The sequence below is a fragment of the Eucalyptus grandis genome, chromosome 8 (genome assembly GCF_016545825.1).
Source record: "Eucalyptus grandis isolate ANBG69807.140 chromosome 8, ASM1654582v1, whole genome shotgun sequence".
Taxonomy (NCBI): Eukaryota; Viridiplantae; Streptophyta; class Magnoliopsida; order Myrtales; family Myrtaceae; genus Eucalyptus; species Eucalyptus grandis.
The window spans coordinates 9,296,639-9,317,839 of NC_052619.1; the positions used below are offsets into that span (position 1 = coordinate 9,296,639).

General features: G+C 46.3%; 1 protein-coding gene and 1 pseudogene across 1 annotated transcript; one reads left to right on the forward strand and one right to left on the reverse strand.

Annotated features, from left to right (window-relative positions):
• Positions 1-6,386: 6,386 nt before the first annotated feature.
• LOC104416224 lies at positions 6,387-12,443 on the forward strand (annotated as a pseudogene).
• Positions 12,444-17,437: 4,994 nt separating this feature from the next.
• On the reverse strand, positions 17,438-21,201 carry LOC104416220 (putative calcium-transporting ATPase 13, plasma membrane-type). Its single transcript, XM_039299559.1, has 3 exons — positions 20,999-21,201; positions 20,098-20,665; positions 17,438-19,681 (listed from the first exon to the last, which is right to left on the reverse strand). The coding sequence occupies exons 1-3, from the start codon at positions 21,199-21,201 to the stop codon at positions 17,438-17,440; spliced, it is 3,015 nt and encodes a 1,004-aa protein (XP_039155493.1).

Genomic DNA, 21,201 nt, shown 5'->3' on the forward strand with positions numbered 1-21,201 from the left:
CCATTTGTCAAGATACCACTTTACCTGTTTCTTGACGGAGACCTGCATTTAAAATAAAGTCTCAAGCTTTCTTTGGTACCCAAATTTTCTTGGGTCCTTTGGTGTTAGTAAGATAAACAGTATTAGCCCATATTTTCTTAACAGGTTTCCATACCATAGGACACTCTTTTTCAAAATGATCCGGACTATTGCACTTAGAACATCTGAGAGCATTTCTTCCTATAGGTTTAACAAAAACTTTCTTGAAGTGATTTTTGTAAACCTCACTCGAAAGCCTTTTCTTAATTCTTTCTTTTACTTTAGGAAAATCAATCAAAGGAATTGTTTCTTCTGTCATACCTAGACCCGGACTTATTGAAGTAAGGTCTTTGTCTTTGAAAAGAATTTTCTCAAGTTTTTCAAACCCCATAGAAAATTTCTTTGATATATTTGATAAGTCTGTTTTTAAAAAAGCATTTTCTTTTAAAAGATTTTCTTCATTTTCTTTAAGATTGGAAACGGACACGTCTAGACTTTTAACTCTTTCTTCTAAAACATTTTCTTTTTGTTTTAGAGCTGAGTTTTCTTTTTTCAATTTGGAAATTCTTTTGAGAGAAGTCTTAAGACTAAAGCATAGTTCATCAATATATTTAGAAACTTTAACAGGAATTTTAAGATTACTTGCCTCAAATTCACTATCTGAGTCTGATCCTGAGTCTGATCCAGAGTCTGAGTCTGATTGTGCCATTAGACATAGATTGGCATATTCATTATCACTTTCTTCACACTCGTATCACCTGTGTTTCAGCTTTGAGAGTTTTTGAAATTTTTCAGCTTTTCCTTTCTTCTTCTTCGAAGAGGACAATTGGGTCCGATGTGTCCATTTTTCTTGCATTCAAAGCAGACTACATCTTTATTTGGTTCCTCATCATCAAAGACTTGGTCTGCTGTCTTTGAAAGCTTTGTTTCTTTGAGTTGAACCTTCTTCCTTTTCGTTTAGCTTTCTGAATCTTCTTATCATGAGAGCAAGCTCCTCATCGTCCATATCATCTTCAGAATCTGTATCATCAGAATCATCATTTGATTTTAATGCAATGGATTTCTTACCTTTTGGATCTTCATCTTCATTGATCCTTTCCACTTCATAGGACTGAAGAGTTCCAATCAGCTCGTCAACAGATAGTGGCATAATTCTCTGCGTCTCTCTTATCGAAGTCTTTATGTGATTCCAGTCCTTGGAGAGTCCACGCAGTAGCTTGTTTACCTTCATGGGATCAGAAGTTGGTTGACCTTGATTTTCAAGACCATTCACAATATCTGTAAAACGACTAAACATGTCAGATATTGATTCTCCTGGTTTCATTCTGAAGGCTTCGTATTGACCGAGAAGAATGTTGATTCTTGTTTCCTTCACTCGATCTGTTCCTTCATAGGTGATATGCAATCTGTCCCAAACTTCTTTTGCTGTACCACAAGAAGATATTCTATTATATTCAGTTGGTGATAAAGCACAATATAAGGAGTAAATTGCTTTTGCATCGAGTGTTTGTCTCTTGGTTATTTCTTCCTGAGACATTCCGCTGGATTCTTCAGTTTCTTTTCCTCTTTCAGAAACTGATGCAGTGGTAGGAGTAATTCCTTTTTCTACAACGTCCCATTCCAGAGGATCCTTTGATCGTAGGAAAGCTTTCATCTTGTTCTTCTAGATGTTGTAATCATTTCCATCAAAGTAGGGTGGTCTGGTATTGCTTTGTCCTTCCATCAGCCCTGGTGCCAGCATACTAGCCATGGATGTTTTACTATGAAGTAAAACACTTCAAATAAAGTAAGTACACATGCTCTGATACCAATTGATATTGCTAGTATAAACACCTAGAGGGGGGGTGAATAGGCGCACAAACAATTTATCGATATACGGAAGCAATTCTTAACAAATTGAAATACGATCGAGGTAGAGAGAGAGAAATTGGAACACAGGATTTATAGTGGTTCAGCTTATTCCAAGCCTATGTCCACTCTTCCGCACTAACAGCCCACCGGCTGGATTTCACTATGATCAAAAGAGAAGTTACAACACATCTTTGCCTTGATTCCACAGTGTAGATGTTCTACCACACCTCCTCAAGGTCTCTCACAAATATAGACTCTCTTTTGTATACAAGTATTCGCTCAAAGGATTTATCTAAACAAATAGGAGCTTAAGACTTTGGAATTCTTCTATCGCGCACACCTCGAACAACTAAGAATGTCTTCCTTATATACTCCTTTATGCCATCATACCCGTTGGCACTTACCAAAGGAATTCCTCCAATCTACCCGTTGGACGGAATCAATTAGGAAGATTGTTCGAGCTATTAAAGGAACGTGTTGATAGCCCATCAATCATGTTCGCCCATACAATCAGGATCTCGGTTTCCATAAGTAGAACCTTCCAATAATATTTAGACAATCATCGAATCTTTAGTCATTGAATCAAACTTGATCAATCAAAGGATTCTAATACGTCTTCTCCAGCCACGAGATCTTCTCCGGATGATAAGGTTAAATCTCGAACAAAACATCCAGTTCCGGATAACCTTTCTTCAACGGATTAGAGACTGTCAATGAGGATAGACTTTGAGTCTTGAGTCGGCTCCGGGAAGTCTTCAGACTTTAACTAGCGAGTCCGAGACTTTCAAACTAGACTCGATGGATACGTTTTGTCAACTTCAAAACACTTTCATTGAGATTTCTCCAACAGCTACCACCTCCCTCGTCCCTCGAAGACCAAAAAGCAAACGAGCTTGCCGCGTGCATATAAGTACATGAAATCCATGGTCATTGTATCCATCATCACTCCACGAAATTCGAACGTTACCCTTTTCGCGGCTAACGCAACACCAAACTTCAGAGTTTTTTCTCGTCTTTGCCATTTGCATTGTGCTGCCACCCTGTCTCGTAATAGGATCGCGAGCCTGTGTCTCTTCCTAGCGATGACGAACATTCTCAGCGGGGATTGCCATGCCCGCTACGAGGTCTCGATCGACTTGCCCGCTATGTGCAATTTCACCAAGCAATACCACTTGTCACGGGTCGATCAATTTCGGTCGATCAAACACCGCGCGGCCTTAGGATCGGTGATCCCAAGTCGCCTTACACACACACACGCTCGAACACAAGAACCAAATGGGCAAAGAGAGTGTATATTGCTTGTGAACGAAGGCGGATTTACAAGGTGGGAGAGGGATCCCTATTTATACAAGAGTGGGTCGCTTCTCGGCCGTGGATCGTCCCTCCGATCCAACGGTCCATTTTGAATCTATATAATCATTACAAGCTATACAAATGAGACTACTCGAAGGCTACTCGATGGTCTGCACCGGCAGAGCCCTTGGGAAGTCCATGGGTCGCGCGCGTCAGGCCTTGGGCAAATCATGGGCGTGCGTCGGAAGCAAGATCAGGGTTGCAGGTCGGTTTGACACGCGACCAGCTGAACCGTCACAGGCTGCTCGAACATCGCTCGGGGTCGCCCACGAGCCGCGCATGGGCCTTCCGCTCGTTCTGCTCATGGGTCGTTCGTGGGCTGCTTCCGGGCAGCCCTTGTACGTGACACGGTCCCCCGCGACGATCTTGGATCATGCTTGTCCGTGGGCCGTGTCATTCTCCCCCACCTAATCCGGCGACGCCTCGTCGCGTCCGTGGCATGGAAGGCTTCGATGTGCCCCTCGAATTCCCACGAGCCTCGAAGGGTTCCGGCTTGCTTCACTCTCGGAAGACCTCTCCTTTGGATGAGGTACTCCTTCCTTGGTGCCCGATATTTCTTCCGTATGATCCGATCCGCCATGATACACTCAACATCCCGATCATAGGAGGTCTTCACCCCAAGGGGCGCTCGCTGCGATGTGCCCCGATTCGGATCATCCTCATCCACATGAAACGGTTTTAACATGCTCACATGGAACACGGGGTGGAGCCTGAACTTGGACGATAAGTCCAGCTTGTACGCCACCTTTCCGATGCGTCGTATCACTTGAAAAGGGCCTTCATAGCGACGGATCAGCCATTTGTTCACGTTTATGTACCGAAGGACGAGGTGCAACTTGACTAGCACCAAGTCCCCGACCTGAAACTCCACATGCCGTCGCTTTCTGTCAGCCCATTTCTTCGTGCGTTTCGCGGCCCTATCCAGACACGCCGGCCAAGTCCACGTGCTCACCCCATTCCTTGGCGAGTTTATATGCGGCCGGGCTACTTCCTCGATACCCCGAAGCGATTGCGCTTGGCGTGAGCGACTGCTGCCCGGTCACGATTTCGAACGGGCTTTGGTTCGTGGACTCGCTCCGCTACAAGTTGTAAGAGAATTGGGCCACGTCGATCAACCTTGCCCAGTTCGCTTGTGTATTGCTCACATAGTGCCGAAGGTAGCTCTCCAGCAATCCATTCACTCGCTCGGTTTGTCCGTCGGTCTGCGGATGCATGCTGGTGGAGAGATTGAGACTCGTCCCTAGCAACTTGAAGAGCTCGATCCAAAGCCGTCCGGTGAACCGAGGGTCGCGATCACTCACGATCGTGCGTGGAACGCCCCCAATATTTGACTACGTGCTTGAGGAACAGCTTGGCGGCTTCCTCATTTGGGCATTCCATTGTGGTTGGCACGAACGTCGCATATTTGGAGAGGCGATCTACCACAACCATGAGAGCTCGACACCCTTCGGACTTGGGCAAATTCACGATGAAGTCCATGGAGACGCTCTCCCATGGATGTTCCGGGATGGGCAACGGTTCAAGGAGCCCCGCGGGAGGCCGTTGCTCTATCTTGTCTTGTTGGCAGACAAGACACGTTCGCACGTATGTCTCCACATCGTCCCGCATGTGCGGCCAGTAGTATTGATCTTCAACAAGCGCCATGGTGCGGTGGATTCCCGAATGTCCCGCCCATTTGGAGTCGTGGCACTCTTTTAGGACTTCCTTTCGAAGCTTCCCATGGAGCGGCACATAGAGTCGTCGTCCTTTGGTGTATAGGAGGTCATCCTCAAGCCAAAATATCATCGTCAAGCCTTTTTGGGCATATTGAAGGAGGGCTTGGGCTCTTTGATCATGCTTCAGCCCCTCCTTAATACGATCAACCCACAGGCAATCGAGCCTGCTCACCACATTGACCAATTCGAACTTCCTGCTTAAGGCGCCGGCCACGGAATTGGACTTTCCGGGCTTATACTCCAGCACATAATCAAACTCGGCCAAGAAGTCTTGCCACCGAGCTTGTTTTGGGTTGAGCTTCTTCTGGGTTTGGAAGTAGCTCGTAGCCACATTGTCGGTCCTCACGACGAACCGAGACCCCAAGATATAGTGCCTCCATGTGCGAAGGCAGTGCACCACCGCGGTCATCTCCTTCTCTTGGACCGTGTATCGTCGCTCGGCATCATTCAAATTTCGGGATTCGAAGGCCACCGGATGACCTTCTTGCATCAAGACACCACTGATGGCAAAATCAGAAGCATCGGTCTCCACCTCATAGGGTTTGGTGTAGTCGGGCAGCATAAGCACCGGCTCTTTGGTCCTGGTCCGCTTCAACCGCTCGAACGTCTCTTGACACCGATCCGTCCACTCCCACGGCCTTTCTTTCTTCAGCATATCCGTGAGTGGCACGGTGAGGCGCGAATACTCTCGGATGAAGCGCCGGTAGTAGTTTGTGAGACCAAGAAAGGATCTCAGCTCAGTCACTTTGGTTGGTGGCTCCCAATCGACAATGGCACGGATCTTGGCCGTGTCCATCTGCACACGTCCGCCCCCAACGATGTGCCCAAGGAACGGAATTTCTTTTTGTGCAAAGGCACATTTCTCACGTTTCACATACAAGTCGTTTTCTCGAAGGGTTCGAAAAACTCGACTCAAATGTTCAACATGCTCCTCAAGCGTCCGGCTATATATCACTATATCATCAAGATAAACTACAACGAACCGATCAAGGAACGGATGCAGTACCTTGTTCATGAGTGTGCAGAACGTAGCCGGCGCATTGGTCAAGCCGATGGCATGACAAGGAACTCGTATGATCCATAGCGGGTCACACATGCTGTCTTTGGCTCATCCCCCTAAGCGATCCGCACCTGATAATATCCCGATTGAAGGTCAAGCTTGGAGAACCAACGGGCTTCTCTGAGCTGATCAAACAAGTCAGCAATAAGGGGAATCGGGTACTTATTCTTGACGGTCGCTTGTTCAATGCCCGTGTCGATACACATACGGAGGGATCCGTCATGCTTCTTTTGGAACAAGACCGGGGCACCGAACGGGGCCTTGGATGGCCGAACATATCCAGCATCCAACAGCTCTTTGAGCTGTTTCCTCAGTTCCTCCAACTCGGGCGGGGCCATGCGATAGGGAGCCATGGCCGGTGGTCGAGCATCGGGTACCAGCTCGATCCGATGGTCGACCTCTCTCCGAGGAGGCAGCTTCTTGGGCAGCTCGGGCGGCATCACATCTTGGAAGGCATCGAGGACTCGGGATGCTTCTTCCGATACCGAGCTTTCCTCCGCGCCCTCCTCCTTCAATGCCGCCAAGAAGGTCACCTCGCCTACTTCCTCGATACCCCGAAGCTGGTACCCGATGCTCGACCACCGGCCATGGCTCCCTATTGCATGGCCCCGCCCGAGTTGGAGGAACTGAGGAAACAGCTCAAAGAGCTGTTGGATGCTGGATATGTTCGGCCATCCAATGCCCCGTTTGGTGCCCCGGTCTTGTTCCAAAATAAGCATGACGGATCCCTCCGTATATGTATCGATTACCGGGCATTGAACAAGCTGACCGTCAAGAATAAGTACCGATTCCCCTTATTGTCGACTTGTTTGATCAGCTCGGAGAAGCCCGTTGGTTCTCCAAGCTCGACCTTCGATCGGGATATTATCAAGTGCGGATCGCTGAGGGGGATGAGCCAAAGACAACATGTGTGACCCGCTATGGATCATACGAGTTCCTTGTCATGCCATTCGGCTTGACCAATGCGCCGGCTACGTTCTGCACACTCATGAACAAGGTACTGCATCCGTTTCTTGATCGGTTCGTTGTAGTTTATCTTGATGATATAGTGATATATAGCCGGACGCTTGAGGAGCATGTTAAAATCGTTTCATGTGGATGAGGATGATCCAGATCGGGGCACATCGCAGCGAGCGCCCCTTGGGGTGAAGACCTCCTATGATTGGGATGTTGAGTGTATCATGGCAGATTGGATCATATGGAAGAAATATCGGGCACCAAGGAAGGAGTACCTCGTCCGGTGGAGAGGCCTTCCCCGAGAGTGAAGCAAGCCGGGAACCCTCCGAGGCTCTGTGAGAATTCAAGGGGCACATCGAAGCCTTCCATGCCACGGACGCAACGAGGGCGTCGCCAGATTAGGTGGGGGAGAATGACACGGCCCACGGACAAGCATGATCCAAGATCGTCCGTGAGGGACTGTGTCATGTACAAGGGGCTGCCCGGAAGCAGCCCACGAACGACCCATGAGCAAAACGAGCGAAAGGCCCATGCGCAGCCCGTGGGCGACCCCGAGCGATGTTCGAGCAGCCCGTGACGGTTCAGGCGGTCGCGTGTCAGACCGACCTGCAACCCTGATCTTGCTTCTGACGCACGCCCATGATCTTCACGCTCATCGCCTTGAACGATCGGAACATCAGCGCGAGGATTAGCCATTTCGTTTGGAAATGATGGCTCTGATACCACTTGTCACGGGTCGATCAAACACCGCGCGGCCTTAGGATCGGTGATCCCAAGTCAGCCTTACACACACACACGCTCGAACACAAGAACCAAATGGGCAAAGAGAGTGTATATTGCTTGTGAACGAACTGGTTACAAGGTGGGAGAGGGATCCCTATTTATACAAGAGTGGGTCGCTTCTCGGCCGTGGATCGTCCCTTCGATCCAACGGTCCATTTTGAATCCGTATAATCATTACAAGCTATACAACAGACTACTCGAAGGCTACTCGATGGTCTGCACCCGGCAGGCCCTTGGGAAGTCCATGGGTCGCGCGCGTCAGGCCTTAGGCGTTTGGCATTCGCGACCATCTATTCCTCCCGAGCCATCACTACCTCTGCAAAGATAACCAAGAAATTCCCTGGAAAATCTCCTTCCTACACTTCGATTTCGATCCAGGATCAAGCTCAGAGCGCTCCCCCCGATCAACCCAGCTCCTTCAAGATTGATGGGTCGCAGCTCACCAAGCTAGTCGAGGAAAAGGACCTCAGCCACCTCTAGGAATTCGGCGGGGTCAAGAAAGTCATCTCAACACTTGAAACAGATGTCTCGGCTGGTATAAGTGGTGACCCGGACGACGTCTCTCGCAGGCAAAATGCGTTTGGCATCAACTCGTACAAGAAGCCGCCTGCCATGGGCTTCTTCCACTTCATGTTCGAGGCTTTCAAGGACCTCACAATCATGATTCTTCTTGTCCACGCCGGGCTTTCGCTCTGGTTCGGGATCAAGGAGAACGGGGTCAAGGAAGGCTGGTACGATGGTGGGAGCATATATGTCGCAGTGTTCCTCGTGATCATGGTGTCGGCTGTGAGCAATTACCGCCAGAACTGGCAATTTGAAAATTTGTCTCAAGTGAGCGGTGATATTCTCATCGATGTGATAAGGAAGGATCGGCGGCAGCAGGTTGCCATACTCGAGGTTGTTGTCGAAGACGTCATTTGTTTGAAGATTGGTGATCAAGTTCCGGCAGACGGGCTGTTCCTCGAGGGGTACTCCCTGCAGGTATGGACGGCAAGTTTTACTGGTTTGACCGCATTAGATACAGGGCAGGTCGTCATTTTCATAATCTTAGTCCTATGATAAAAAGGAAAGTAATGGTTTTAAGCTATACTTCTAGTTATAGTAGAACAAACTTAGTGAAAGAATTTTACTGCAAAAAGTATAATTTTAATAAAATCAATTTGTTCTTGTGTTACTATTTAGTCAGATTTCAATTTCTTGATGGGAACGCATCCTATCGTGTCATCCTAGCGCCACTAAATCAAGAACAACTTTTGTATTTTTAATTTAGGTTGACGAATCGAGCATGACCGAGGAGAGCAATCACGTGGAAGTGAACAGCAATCAGAATCCATTCCCGTTCTCAGGAACAAAGGTAGCTGATGGGTATGCTCAAATGCTCGTGACATCAGTTGGTGTGAACACGACATGGGGCAAGATGATGAGCTCCATCAGCCGTGACAACAGCGAGCAAACCCCTTTACAGGCTCGGATCAACAAGCTCACCTTGTCGATTGGCAAAGTAAGCCTGGTGGTCGAATTCCTGGTTCTCGTGGTCCTACTGATTCGCTATTTCACAGGAAACACACAGGACGAGAACGGGAGCCAAGAATTCATTGCCAGCCAAATGACAGGTGATGATATCGTAAACACCGTGGTGGGCATCATTGCAGCTGCTGTGACAATCGTGGTGGTCGCGATTCCTGAAGGCTTGCCATTCGCGGTAACCCTCACACTTGCTTATTCAATGAAGAGGATGATGGTAGATCAGGCGAAGGTGAGGAAGTTGTCGGCCTGCGAGACAATGGGGTCTGCCACCACTATTTGCACTGACAAGACCGGCACTCTGACAATGAACCAGATGAAGGTGACGAAATTCTGGGTCGGCAAAGAATCCATGGCAGAAAATGCATACTCCTCTACCTCCAAGTGTGTCCTGGATTTTATTCAGGACGGGGTCGCTTTGAACACCACGGGCAGTGTCTATAAGCCATCTTTGGGATTGGAGTACGAGTTATCCGGCAGTCCCACTGAGAAAGCGATTCTTTCCTGGGCGGTTTCACAATTAAGAATGGACATGGAGGAGATAAAAAAGAGCTGTGAAGTCATCCAAGTTGAAGCCTTCAACTCACAGAAGAAGAGAAGCGGTGTCCTAATGAAGAAGAGCACAGACAACACGGTCCACGTACACTGGAAAGGAGCGGCAGAGATGGTCTTGGCAATGTGCTCAAGCTTCTACGAAGGGTCGGGGATAAAGAAAGATTTGGACAAAGATGAAAGGAAGAAATTCGAGCAGATTATACAGGGGATGGCAGCGAGCAGCCTCAGGTGCATCGCTTTTGCTCATAAACAAGTCTCCGAGGAAGTGACCAAAGAAAGAGAAGATGGGAAGAAGATCCAAGAGGACAGCCTGACATTGCTAGGACTTGTTGGTATTAAGGACCCATGCCGTCCTGGTGTGAGGAGCGCGGTCCAAGCTTGTCAGGACGCGGGAGTGAACATCAAGATGATAACAGGAGACAACATCTTCACCGCTAAGGCCATTGCCGCTGAGTGCGGGATTCTCAGGCCTGGGGACGACACCTTCAATGGAGCCATCGTGGAAGGAGCTGAGTTCCGAAACTACACATCTGAGGAGAGGCTTCAAAGAGTCGAGAAAATCCGGGTCATGGCAAGATCCTTGCCTTTCGATAAGCTCCTCATGGTTCAATGCCTCAAGCAAAAACGCCATGTGGTCGCTGTCACTGGGGATGGCACGAATGATGCACCCGCCCTCAAGGAAGCTGACATCGGGCTCTCGATGGGCATCCAAGGCACTGAGGTTGCCAAAGAGAGCTCAGACATTGTCATCCTCGATGACAACTTCGCCTCTGTGGCAATGGTGCTGTGTTGGGGTCGATGCGTCTACACTAACATCCAGAAGTTCATCCAGTTTCAACTGACAGTGAATGTCGCGGCGGTCATCATCAACTTTGTGGCTGCAGTCTCCTCCGGCGACGTCGCCCTGACGGAAGTCCAGCTCTCATGGGTGAACCTACTCATGGATACGCTCGGCGCCCTCGCCCTGGCCACTGAGCGGCCTACCAGGGAGCTCATGGAGAAGCCCCCCGTGGACCGGACGAAGCCACTCATAAGCTATGATACACGGACACGTCCCACATGCCTCCGTGTCGTGTCCGACACGTGTCGGACACCTCGACACGCTCGGACACGCTCGGACACGCGGTCAACGCGTGTCGGATTTGTCGACATGTGGTCAACTTTTGTCGACACGCTTCGACACGCGTGTCCAAAAGAGAATGGAGGACGGAGGAGAGGGAAGTAGAGATGAGGCCGCGAGCAAAGGCGAGCCCGTGACGGCGAGAGACGGCCAGAGAAAGAGGGCGAGGGCCGTGAGAAGAAACTTTAGGAGGGAGGCGCGCGTGGGGGAGGGTGGTGTCGTCGAGTGGGGCGGTGGCGGCAGCGGCAAGGGGGAGGAGAGGAGGAGGAGGAGTTCGCAGCGGTGTGCAGCCTCTCGGCGCACAAGGACCCCGCGTTCCGCCTTCTTTCCGATTCCTTTTCACTGAAACTTTTTCTGGGTTACTCCCTTTTCCGCTCCTTCGGCGAATGCTGGTGCTTTTCTTGATCGAGTCTTCGATGCTTTCGGAGATAGGCGTTGTGCGGCGAGGAGGAGGAGAAGAAGGGGCCGCGCTGCTAGGGTTTTGAACTTTTGAGAAGGAAAATAATAAAAAAGGATGCGAGGAGGAGGAGAAGAAGGCGCCGTTCCGCGCTGGTAGGGTGTTGAAAAGAATAAAAAAGACTTGGCGTGTTGGAGGGAGGGAAAGTGACAGGAGGGAGGGGAAGTGATGGGCTGTCAGGTGGTGGGGAGGGAAAAAAAGGTAAAAAAATTTGGGGGCAAAGTGACGAGGGAAGTTTGGGCACAGGGGTGGTTTCGAAAAATAAAAGTAAATTTGGGAGAGGGGGAATTTCGAAAAATAAATGTAAATTTGAGATAATGAAATTAAAAAAAAAAAAAAAAGTGTTAGATTTATTAATATTATTGGTATAAATTCATTGTAAACTCTTTATTTATTTATTTGTAAATTTGAATCAAATTAATTAAAATTTAAAATATTTATTTAATATTTAACGTGTCGGAACGTGTCGAAATTCTCTATTTTTTGAAAAATGACGTGTTGCGTGTCGTGTCGTGTCGTGTCACGTGTCGTGTCGCCGTGTCTGTGCTACATAGCTCATAAGTAAAGTCATGTGGAGGAACCTTGTAGCACAAGCAACGTACCAAATGGCCGTCCTCCTCACTCTACAATTCAAGGGCGAGTTGATCTTTGGGGTCGATGAGGCGGTGAAGCGGACACTAATATTCAACACGTTCGTACTGTGCCAAGTCTTCAATGAGTTCAACGCGAGGAAGCTCGAGAAGAAGAACGTGTTTGAGGGCATACACAAGAATAAGCTATTCCTCGGGATAATCTTTATGATGGTGGTACTCCAAGTGGTAATGGTCGAGTTCCTGAAGTGGTTTGCTGACACAGAGCGGTTGAGCTGGGGCCAGTGGGGCGCGTGTATTGGGATCGCCGCCGTGTCTTGGCCTATTGGTTGGGTCGTCAAGTGCATCCCAGTCCCTGATACACCAATCTTTAGCTACTTGGGATCCAAAAGCAAGAAGCTGGTGAGGAAAATCGTGCATAGAGAACAGTAGGAGCACTAATCGGCCCTAACTCAATGCTTTTCATGTGCTAGTATGTTGACTTCGTCCTTGATGCTGTGTGATTTTTTTCTTTGCCCAGAAAATGAGGAACGTGTAATCAATGATGTGACATATTCGATTTAAAGAAAGCATTCATTGAGAAATAAGGAATGAGTCGTCAATCTATCTTTCGGCACAGGTCAAAAGATCGAGCTTGGCTTATCTGGGCTCAGTAAGTCGGCCCAGTTTTCTAAAAGTAATTGACTCGAATCAAATTAAAGCGCTTCAAACCAAAGCCCAAAACTTTCAAATTTGGGCATTATTGTACTGTGCAATAATATTTTGTTTTTATGCCATCCTAGGAAATAAGAGAATTGGCTTGAATTATAAGGACATCCATCGGCTTGTTGCATCCTCGACCCCGTCAGTGTCCGACCAAGCATGCAACTTCATAACGTGTAATGGTATGAATTACGGACATGGACTATGTCCAGACAAGGAAGAAACTCATTACGTGTATCAGTCACAATTTCTAATTAACTCAAATTTAGTCGGGCCTTATTCTCAGAATTTAGAACGTACACATAAAGAATTATGGGTGAGCCAAATCGTGCATATATTAGGCACCATGCCCTGCCCTTAACATTGAGCAATCGACTGCAAAAGCATCCTAGGGCTTGGAACTGATATGTTAGATTGACCACTATCAGGTCTTTTTGCTTAGAATTAATGCATGAAGATACTTAATTTGGGAGGCAAATGGGATTTGGAAAAACTTAAACTTAGGATCTTCTACTATGATATTATGTTAAATATTGTGGGATCATTGCCAACGGTTTTTAAAGGTTCAAGCTATTAGATAAAAGTATGATTTAAAGTTTATACATTCTATCATATCCACTCACAATCGACACTATGTGGAGAAAATATGGTAGCTCAAGCATCGTACTAGGTAATAGTCTCTTTTTGGTCTCGTGCAGGTATTGCTACATTCAAATATCAAACAATTGAAAATATGACTTGAATTGAACTCCATATAGTATTGCTGGAAAATAGTTGAGGTGATGAATGTCTTGATAGCTACTCAATTAGAGCTCTTTTCAAATCATAGGATCAATAGTGCAACTCGGTTTCACTATAGCTAGAGCAAATTCTTAAGGAAAAGTGTTAGAAAAATCATAAACATATTACATTAGTACTAATTTTGTCCTAAACCTTCAAATAGTGCCAATTTATTGTCAAACCTTTTAAAGTAGAGCCAATTAAATCATTCTAGCTAATTTTGACCAAATATTGCCGACATGAACCCCGATTGACCTACGTGGCATGGCCGATGCCGACGTGGGCATTTTTCAATAATATATAATAATTTACCCGTGGTCGACATGGTCGCAAGCGCCTCAATGAGGCCGTGATCAAAATTGGGAGAGGGTGCGGCCCAAACTTCTCTCCCCTAAGTATGGGTGAGGAATCAGCCCTTGCCTTTGATCGACGAGGTCACTAGCCGTCGCTAAAGCATCGGTGACCCCACTGGCCATGGTGGAAACCCCACTGGGGATAGGGCAGCGGCCACAGGCGATGTGGTAGGGCTAGCCTAGCCCTCCCACCTAGGTTTTTCTTTTTTTAGTCCTTTTTTTTATGGAAAAAACAAAGAAAGGAAAAGAAAAATAAATAAATAAAGGCAACAAAAATGAGAAAATGTAAAGGATGGAACTGAGACCGATATGGCCACTTCATGCCTTATTTGAAACAATGTTCACTTTAGACTCTTATTTAAGAAAATGTGGGCATTTAAAGCCCTTATTTGAGATAATTTCATTCTAAGCCCTTATTTGAGAAACTAAGAACACTTTGAGCTCTTATTTGGAATTTTAATCAATTTCCAATTTTGATTTTCTTTTTTTTGAGTTATCTTATAGAAAGTCGAGGACAAAAGTCAACCTCAGTGATCTAATAGTGCTGAGTTGAAGGGCCATCACTCAATAGAAAATAGTTAATCTAGGAATAATAAGCTAATCTTCACCGAAAATAAATTTGACTTTCGTTTTTTTTCCTTTTCCAAAGTAACTCTCATCAATTAGCATCATGTGGAGCAGATAACTACTGAAAGTATCTAAGTAGTAAGTCCACCCCAAAATGAGTCTTACTCTTGACTTTCCTAGAGCCTCCGATAAATCAATGCAGTTTATGAGAAATCAAGAAAGTATAATTTCCAATTAATGCAAACTAGGTGGGGTCTTAATCTTAGAATTTGGAATGTAGACATGAAAAATTAAGGGCAAGCTAAGTTTAATACTATTGTTAGGATCAAAGCAATTGAAAGTTGTGATTGAAAAGAAAACTAGTAAGATGATCAACATGTGCAAACTGATAGTAGCATGGAGTCCTACTCAAAGCTGTTGAATGAATTCTACATTAAGGAAGGGATAGTGAGACACCACACTTGTACGAGTGAATCACAATAGGCTACAAATTTGATGAGCAAAACATTATTAGAAACAACCCATAAAATACTCTCTAATGCTAACATATGCGCTTAGGACGGCAAGCAACTCGATGAACAGACCTTCATCAACCGCGATTGGATGTTGGACTTTTGAGTGGTTAGGTAACTTTGCTGATTATTATAAAATTGAAATATTTGGTTGTCTATTATGTTTGAGTGAGTGATAGTAAGCTCGGTAAAAGGGCAAAAAAAATGCATGTTCCTAGACTATGTACAATATGAGAAGAGCTACTGGTTGTGGTGCCCGGAATTAAATTCACCTAATATCAGCACAAAAATACACTTGATGAGTCTCCAATACTTCTAGATATGAGCATTTGTGGTAGTGTTTATACGAACAATGTGCAGTCTAAGGTGGAGTTCTAACCAGAAACTCCTAAAAAAAGTGGGTACTAGCACGATAATTGACATAGATAATAGTTGTAACGAGGAGGAGCCAAGAAAGGCGACGATTCTTATAACTGTTGAGTTTGACAAGGTGTGTGTTCGATCTTCTAATAGATATGGATGCAACGGTAGTTTTGCATTATCTATGATTGAGGAGGTTGTGTGGAAAAATCGTCGTGGAGCAATTAAAAATGCATAAACAAATGGTGTTCTAATGAGGTCCACGGTTCCAACGAAGTTCAAGCAATGCTCAAAATCAGAAGATGTCTATGGCAATTTGAGCTTGTGAGAGGTTGTGGTAGATTAGCAGTGGAGTTCGGATTCCAATGAAGTGATGGTAACTTGGCTCAAAGGGGTTTTCTATTTTGGATCCAACTCTTGTCTATATTTAAGAAGGGTTTTTTTTTTGTGAAGAGTAACAAAGAGGAGCTTACGTTTATGAATTACATACCGAGTGTTTAAAGTCATGAAAAATATTGTGGTAATTCTTTATGTAAATCCTATGTGAGGTGGAGAGATGATTTCATGAGAAATTGTAACTTGTGATGACTAAATGTCGCATGAATTATTGAGTATAATTAAGAGCTGTGAAATACTAAGTATATTTGAGTGACTCAGTGTGATCTATAGTGGAACTTTGTACAGCCATTCCGTGGACATAGGTCACGCTGATCGAATTTCGTAAATCTAATGTTCTATTTATTTCCTTGTGCCGTTTATTCTATTGATCGATCACTTTCCTTTTGCAACATTATATGTGTAAGGAATGAAGAAAAATTTTCCCCTTAAGAGTTCTTATTTTTCACATTATCAAATGTCGCGAGTTCATACTAGGGTTACGACGAAACTGGGGGAGGTAGCGGAAAACGTGTTTCCACAAAATCCCGCGATTGAGTTCATTCGACGGGCTTGGGACGGGGGAGTCAACGAAAGGTCAAAAGATATGCAGAGATGGGAGACCCAATACTGCCTTGTTATGGAAGGTTTGCAACTCGAAAATGGAGTATATAATGCTCTTTATGTAAAAGATACATAATATTTTAATTGGTGCGGCAGAAATTGCACTTCGCAAGTTTGTCAACAAAGAGAATATTGCCATGTGGATTTAGGTCAAGTCAAATCAACGATTGGTACTTACCATTCATCTCGAGAACATTGGCTAATGATATAAAGTGCTTTGTATCATAGGAACGCAATATATTATTGCGCGTAATAAAAACAAGGTATCGACATTAATAACACTGGAAAAAGCTAGGGGATGGATCGAATCATGCGTAAAAAGCCACACTCCAAACCATCTGAGTAAAGATAAAACGGAAGAAAAAATATTCCTCCTAGAAGGTCGTCTCAATCAGATGAGGATCGAAGATTGAGGGTCCTGTTGCATCTAAGAATAATTTTTAATTTATTTATTTTGCATAAACGAGTGTTTAAACTATGTCTACCTACATTTTTCTTGAATGTTTCCTTCCACCTCCATTTTTGAATCGTTTCCGTCTCATGCAGAAGCATCTGTATTGACCAATGGGAGAGCGCGAGAGTCGAGAGACGCATGCAATACGCCATTGCTCTCTTTCGTAGTAAATGCTTTTATCAAGGAAGACTTTTTTCTCGAAAACTTTGTCGTCGTCTCTCCAACTCGACCGGCGGGACTAATTATAAAGGCTGAATGCATCACCAGCTCTTGAATTCTCTTGATCACGACGACTCGTTCAATTTTTTTAATAGATAATAATATGTTTGTTGATGTAGACTCTCATGTCAGCTTCTGAAGGACGAGCAGCCGACACGGAATCTCAAAAAGAAGTCAAACTGAGATATGTGTCTGTGAGAGAGAGAGGGAGAGAGAGGGAGAGAGATATAGAGAGGGACGTGCTTCCACATTTTTCTCATGGTTTTTGGCTATATTGTTCAGTTCACTCGTCTAAATCCTTATCTTCTCAATGCATGCATTTTTTTTTAATTGGAAATATTACATTGACTGGTTGCACATTCCTTATTTTTCTAGGCAAAAGAAAAAAAAAATGCATCAAGCGAAATTCGATATGCCAGTACAATAAGAAGAATTGAGTTAAAGCCAAATAGCATTCCTAAACCTAATTAACTGTTCTCTTTGCATAATTTTCCTCACGAGCTTCTTGCTATTCAATCCCAAGTAGCTGTAAGATTGGTGTATCAGGGGCCCGAATGCATTTAACGACCCAACCGATAGGCCAAGACACAGCCGCGATCCCTACACATGCACCCCATTGTCCCCAGCTCAACCGTGCCATGACAGCGAACCGCTTCAGGAACTCGACCATCACCACCTGGAGGACCAATGTCACAAAGATGATCCCGAGGAACAGCTTGTTCTTGTGAATGCCCTCGAACACGTTCTGCTTCTCGATGTTCCTCGCATTGAACTCATTGAAGACCTGGCACAAGATGAACGCATTAAATATTAGCGTTCGCTTCACCGCCTCGTCCACGCCAAAGACCGATTCGCCCTTGAATTGTAGAGTGAGGAGGATGGCCACTTGGTAAATTGCTTGTCCCACCAGATTCCTCCACATGACGTTTGTTATGAGCGGCTCGGTGCGGCCCACAGGGGGCTTTTTCATGAGCTCCCCAGAAGGCAGCTCTGTGGACAAGGCGAAGGCACCAAGCGTGTCCACGATTAGGTTCACCCATAAGAGCTGGAAGGCCGTCAAAGGGATGTCACCGGAGGAGACTGCGGCCACAAAGTTGATCAAAATGGCTGCGATGTTCACCGTGAGCTGGAACTGGATGAACTTCTGGATATTATCATAGACACATCGACCCCACAGCAACACCTTCACCATGGAGGCAAAGTTGTCGATGATGATATCCGAGCTCTCTTTGGCGACCTCGGTGCCTTGGATGCCCATCGAGACCCCGATGTCGGCTTCCTTGAGGGCCAGTGCATCGTTCATGCCGTCCCCCGTGACTGCAACCACATGGCCATTCTGCTTCAGGCATTGAACCATGTGGAGCTTATCGAAAGGCGAGGATCTCGCCAAGACCCAGATATTCTCAGCTCTCTCCATGGAATCGTGGAACTCAGCTCCTTCCACAATGGTCTCGTTAGAGGCATCGTCTCTGGGAGTGAGAATACCGCACTCCAAGGCGATGGCCTGGGCGGTGAAGATGTTGTCTCCCGTTATCATCATGATTTTCACTCCTGCCTCCTGACAATCTTGGACTGCTCTCTTCACATCGGGACCACACGTGTCCTTAATACCAACAAGTCCTAGTAATGTCAGGCCGTCCTCTTGGATCTTGTCCCCGTCTTCTCTTTCTAGGATAGCTTCCTCGGAGATTTGTTTATGAGCGAAAGCAATGCACCTGAGGCTGCTCGCCGCCATCCCCCGGATAATCTGCTCGAATCTCACCCTTCCATTTTCATCCAAATCTTTCACTTCCCCCGACCCGTCGTAGAAGCTTGAGCACTTGGACAAGACCATCTCTGCCGCTCCTTGCCAGTGCACATGGAATTTGCCGTCCAAGCTCTTCTTTATTAGGACACCGCTTCTCTTCTTCTGTGAGTTGAAGGCTTCGACTTGGATGACTTCACAGCACTTCTTTGTCTCGTCCGTGTCCATGCTCAATTGAGCATCCGCCCAGGAAAAAATCGCTTTTTCAGTGGGACTATTGGAGAACCCGTACTCCGATCCCAAAAGCAGCCTATAGACGATGCTCGTGGTGTTCAAAGCAACTCCGTCCCGAATCAAATCCAGGACAAACTTGGAGACAGAGGAGCACATGTTTTCCGCCACAGAATCTTGGCCGACCCAGAATTCCGTCACTTCCATCTCGTTCATCGTGAGAGTGCCGGTCTTGTCAGTGCAAATAATGGTGGCTGACCCCATTGTCTCGCAGGCTGAAAGTTTCCTTGCCATCACTTGATCCACCATCATCCTCTTCATCGAATGAGCAAGGGTGATTGTTACCGCAAGTGGCAAGCCTTCAGGAATCAAGACCACCACGATTGTCACTGCGGCTGCAATGTTGCCTACCACGGAGTTCATGATATGGTCACCCATCGTTTGGCCTGGAACGGATTCCCGTTTCCCATGCTCGTCATGTTTGTTTCCCTTGAAGTAGCAAATTAGCAGGACCACAAGAACCAGAGAATTGACCGCCAAACCGACTTTGGTAATTGATGAGGTGAGCTTGTTGAGCCGAGCCTGTAAAGGGGTCTGTTCACTGCTGTTGCGGTTGATTGGCCTCATCATCTCGCCCCCCTTTGTGTTCATCCCGACCGATGTAACCAGCATCCGAGCAGACCCATAAGCGACCTTTGTTCCAGAGAACAGGAAGGGATTTTGATTGCTCTTCTTTTCTATGCAACCACTCTCCCCGGTCATGCTTGATTCGTCGACCTAAATTGACACCAGAATGAGACGATAGGATGCAGTCAGAAAATGAAACCTCAGTAAATATTAACACAAGAAGAAATGGATTATGTTTGAGTATACCTTTTCCAGTAAATGTTTTTAACAAAGTCGGTTCTCCTATGACTAGAACTACGAATTAAAACCGCTACTTTTCATTTTTGTCGTGGAATTAAGATTATAAAAATGACGAACTGTGCATTATCAAACAGAATACCGTACACGTGTACATTACTTTAGACTAATTACTCAATTAATTAATCAACCTGCGCTCGAACTTGGTAACACTAATACTATATTTTTTTTTAAGTAAACTAACAAGAGTTAATAAGCGAATCTTATGCAAACAAAACCAGTACAAATCCCTTACCAAAAAAAAAACCAGTACAAATTATCGTCCGTACCTGCAAGGAGTGCCCGCCCAGTAACAACCCATCTGCTGGGATTTGATCATTGTTCTTCAAACAAACGACATCTCCGACAACAATGTCGGGTATGGAAACCTCGCACGGCCCTCCCTTCCTTATCACATCGATGAGAATATCACTGCTCGCCCCATACGATTTATCGAACTGCCAGTTCTGCCGGTAATTCCTCACGGCCGACACCACGATCATGAGGAAAACTGTGAAGAATGGGCTCCCGCCATTGTACCAGCCTTCCTTGAGCCCGTTCTCCTTGATCGCAAACCCAGGCGAAAGCCCAGCGCAAACAAGAAGAATCATGAGCGTGAGGTCCTTGAAAGCCTCGAACACAAAGTGAAAGAAGCCCATAGTGGGTGGCTTGAATGTGTTGACGCCAAATGCGTTTTGCCTGCGAGTGACATCATCCGTTTCGCCGCTAATTCCGCGAGAGACATCAGTTTTGAGGGCCGACGCGACTTTGCTGACACCGCCGAATTCACTGAGGCGGATGAGGTTCTTGTCCTTGACCAGCTTCGTAAGCTGCGACTGATCAATATGGAAGGAGCTGGGTTGATCGGAGGCAGCGCTCGAAGCCTGACCAGGGATTGAATTCGAAGTGTAGGAAGAAGCGAGCACTTGGAGCTGCGACTGTTCAGTCTGGAAGGAGCTGGGTTGATCAGAGCGAGCGCTCGGAGCCTGAACGGGGATTGAAATCGAAGTGTAGGAAGGGTCAAGCGGTCGAAGTTGTGACTGATCAATCTGGAAGGAGCTGAGTTGATCGGAGCGAGGGCTCAGAGCCTGATCGGGGATTAAAATCGAAGTGTAGGAAGGAGCAAGAGGTCGGAGCTGTGACTGTCCAGTCCGGAAGGAGCTGGGTTGATTGGAGCGAGCGCTCGGAGCCTGATCGGGGATTGAAATCGAAGAGTAGGAAGGAGATTTACTAGGGAACTTGGTGGTTATCTTTGCGGAGGTAGTGATGGCTCGGGAGCAATAGATGGTGGCAAAGGCCAAATGCCATAGCTTGGCGAACTTACGCATAGCGGGCGGGTCGAGAGAGACCTCGTAGCGGTTGCAGCTGCCGCTGCCGCTGAGAATGCTCGTCAT

What these genes read in the sequence shown, in the direction of transcription:
- LOC104416220 (XM_039299559.1), bottom strand. Translation starts at nt 21,201, where the DNA reads ATGACGAGCATTCTCAGCGGCAGCGGCAGCTGCAACCGCTACGAGGTC. An exon ending in TCGATTTCAATCCCCGATCA is followed by an intron (nt 20,666 to 20,998) that starts GGCTCCGAGCGC and finishes CTCCGATCAACC; the next exon opens with CAGCTCCTTCCATATTGATC. An exon ending in TGGGCGGGCACTCCTTGCAG is followed by an intron (nt 19,682 to 20,097) that starts GTACGGACGATA and finishes GTGTCAATTTAG; the next exon opens with GTCGACGAATCAAGCATGAC.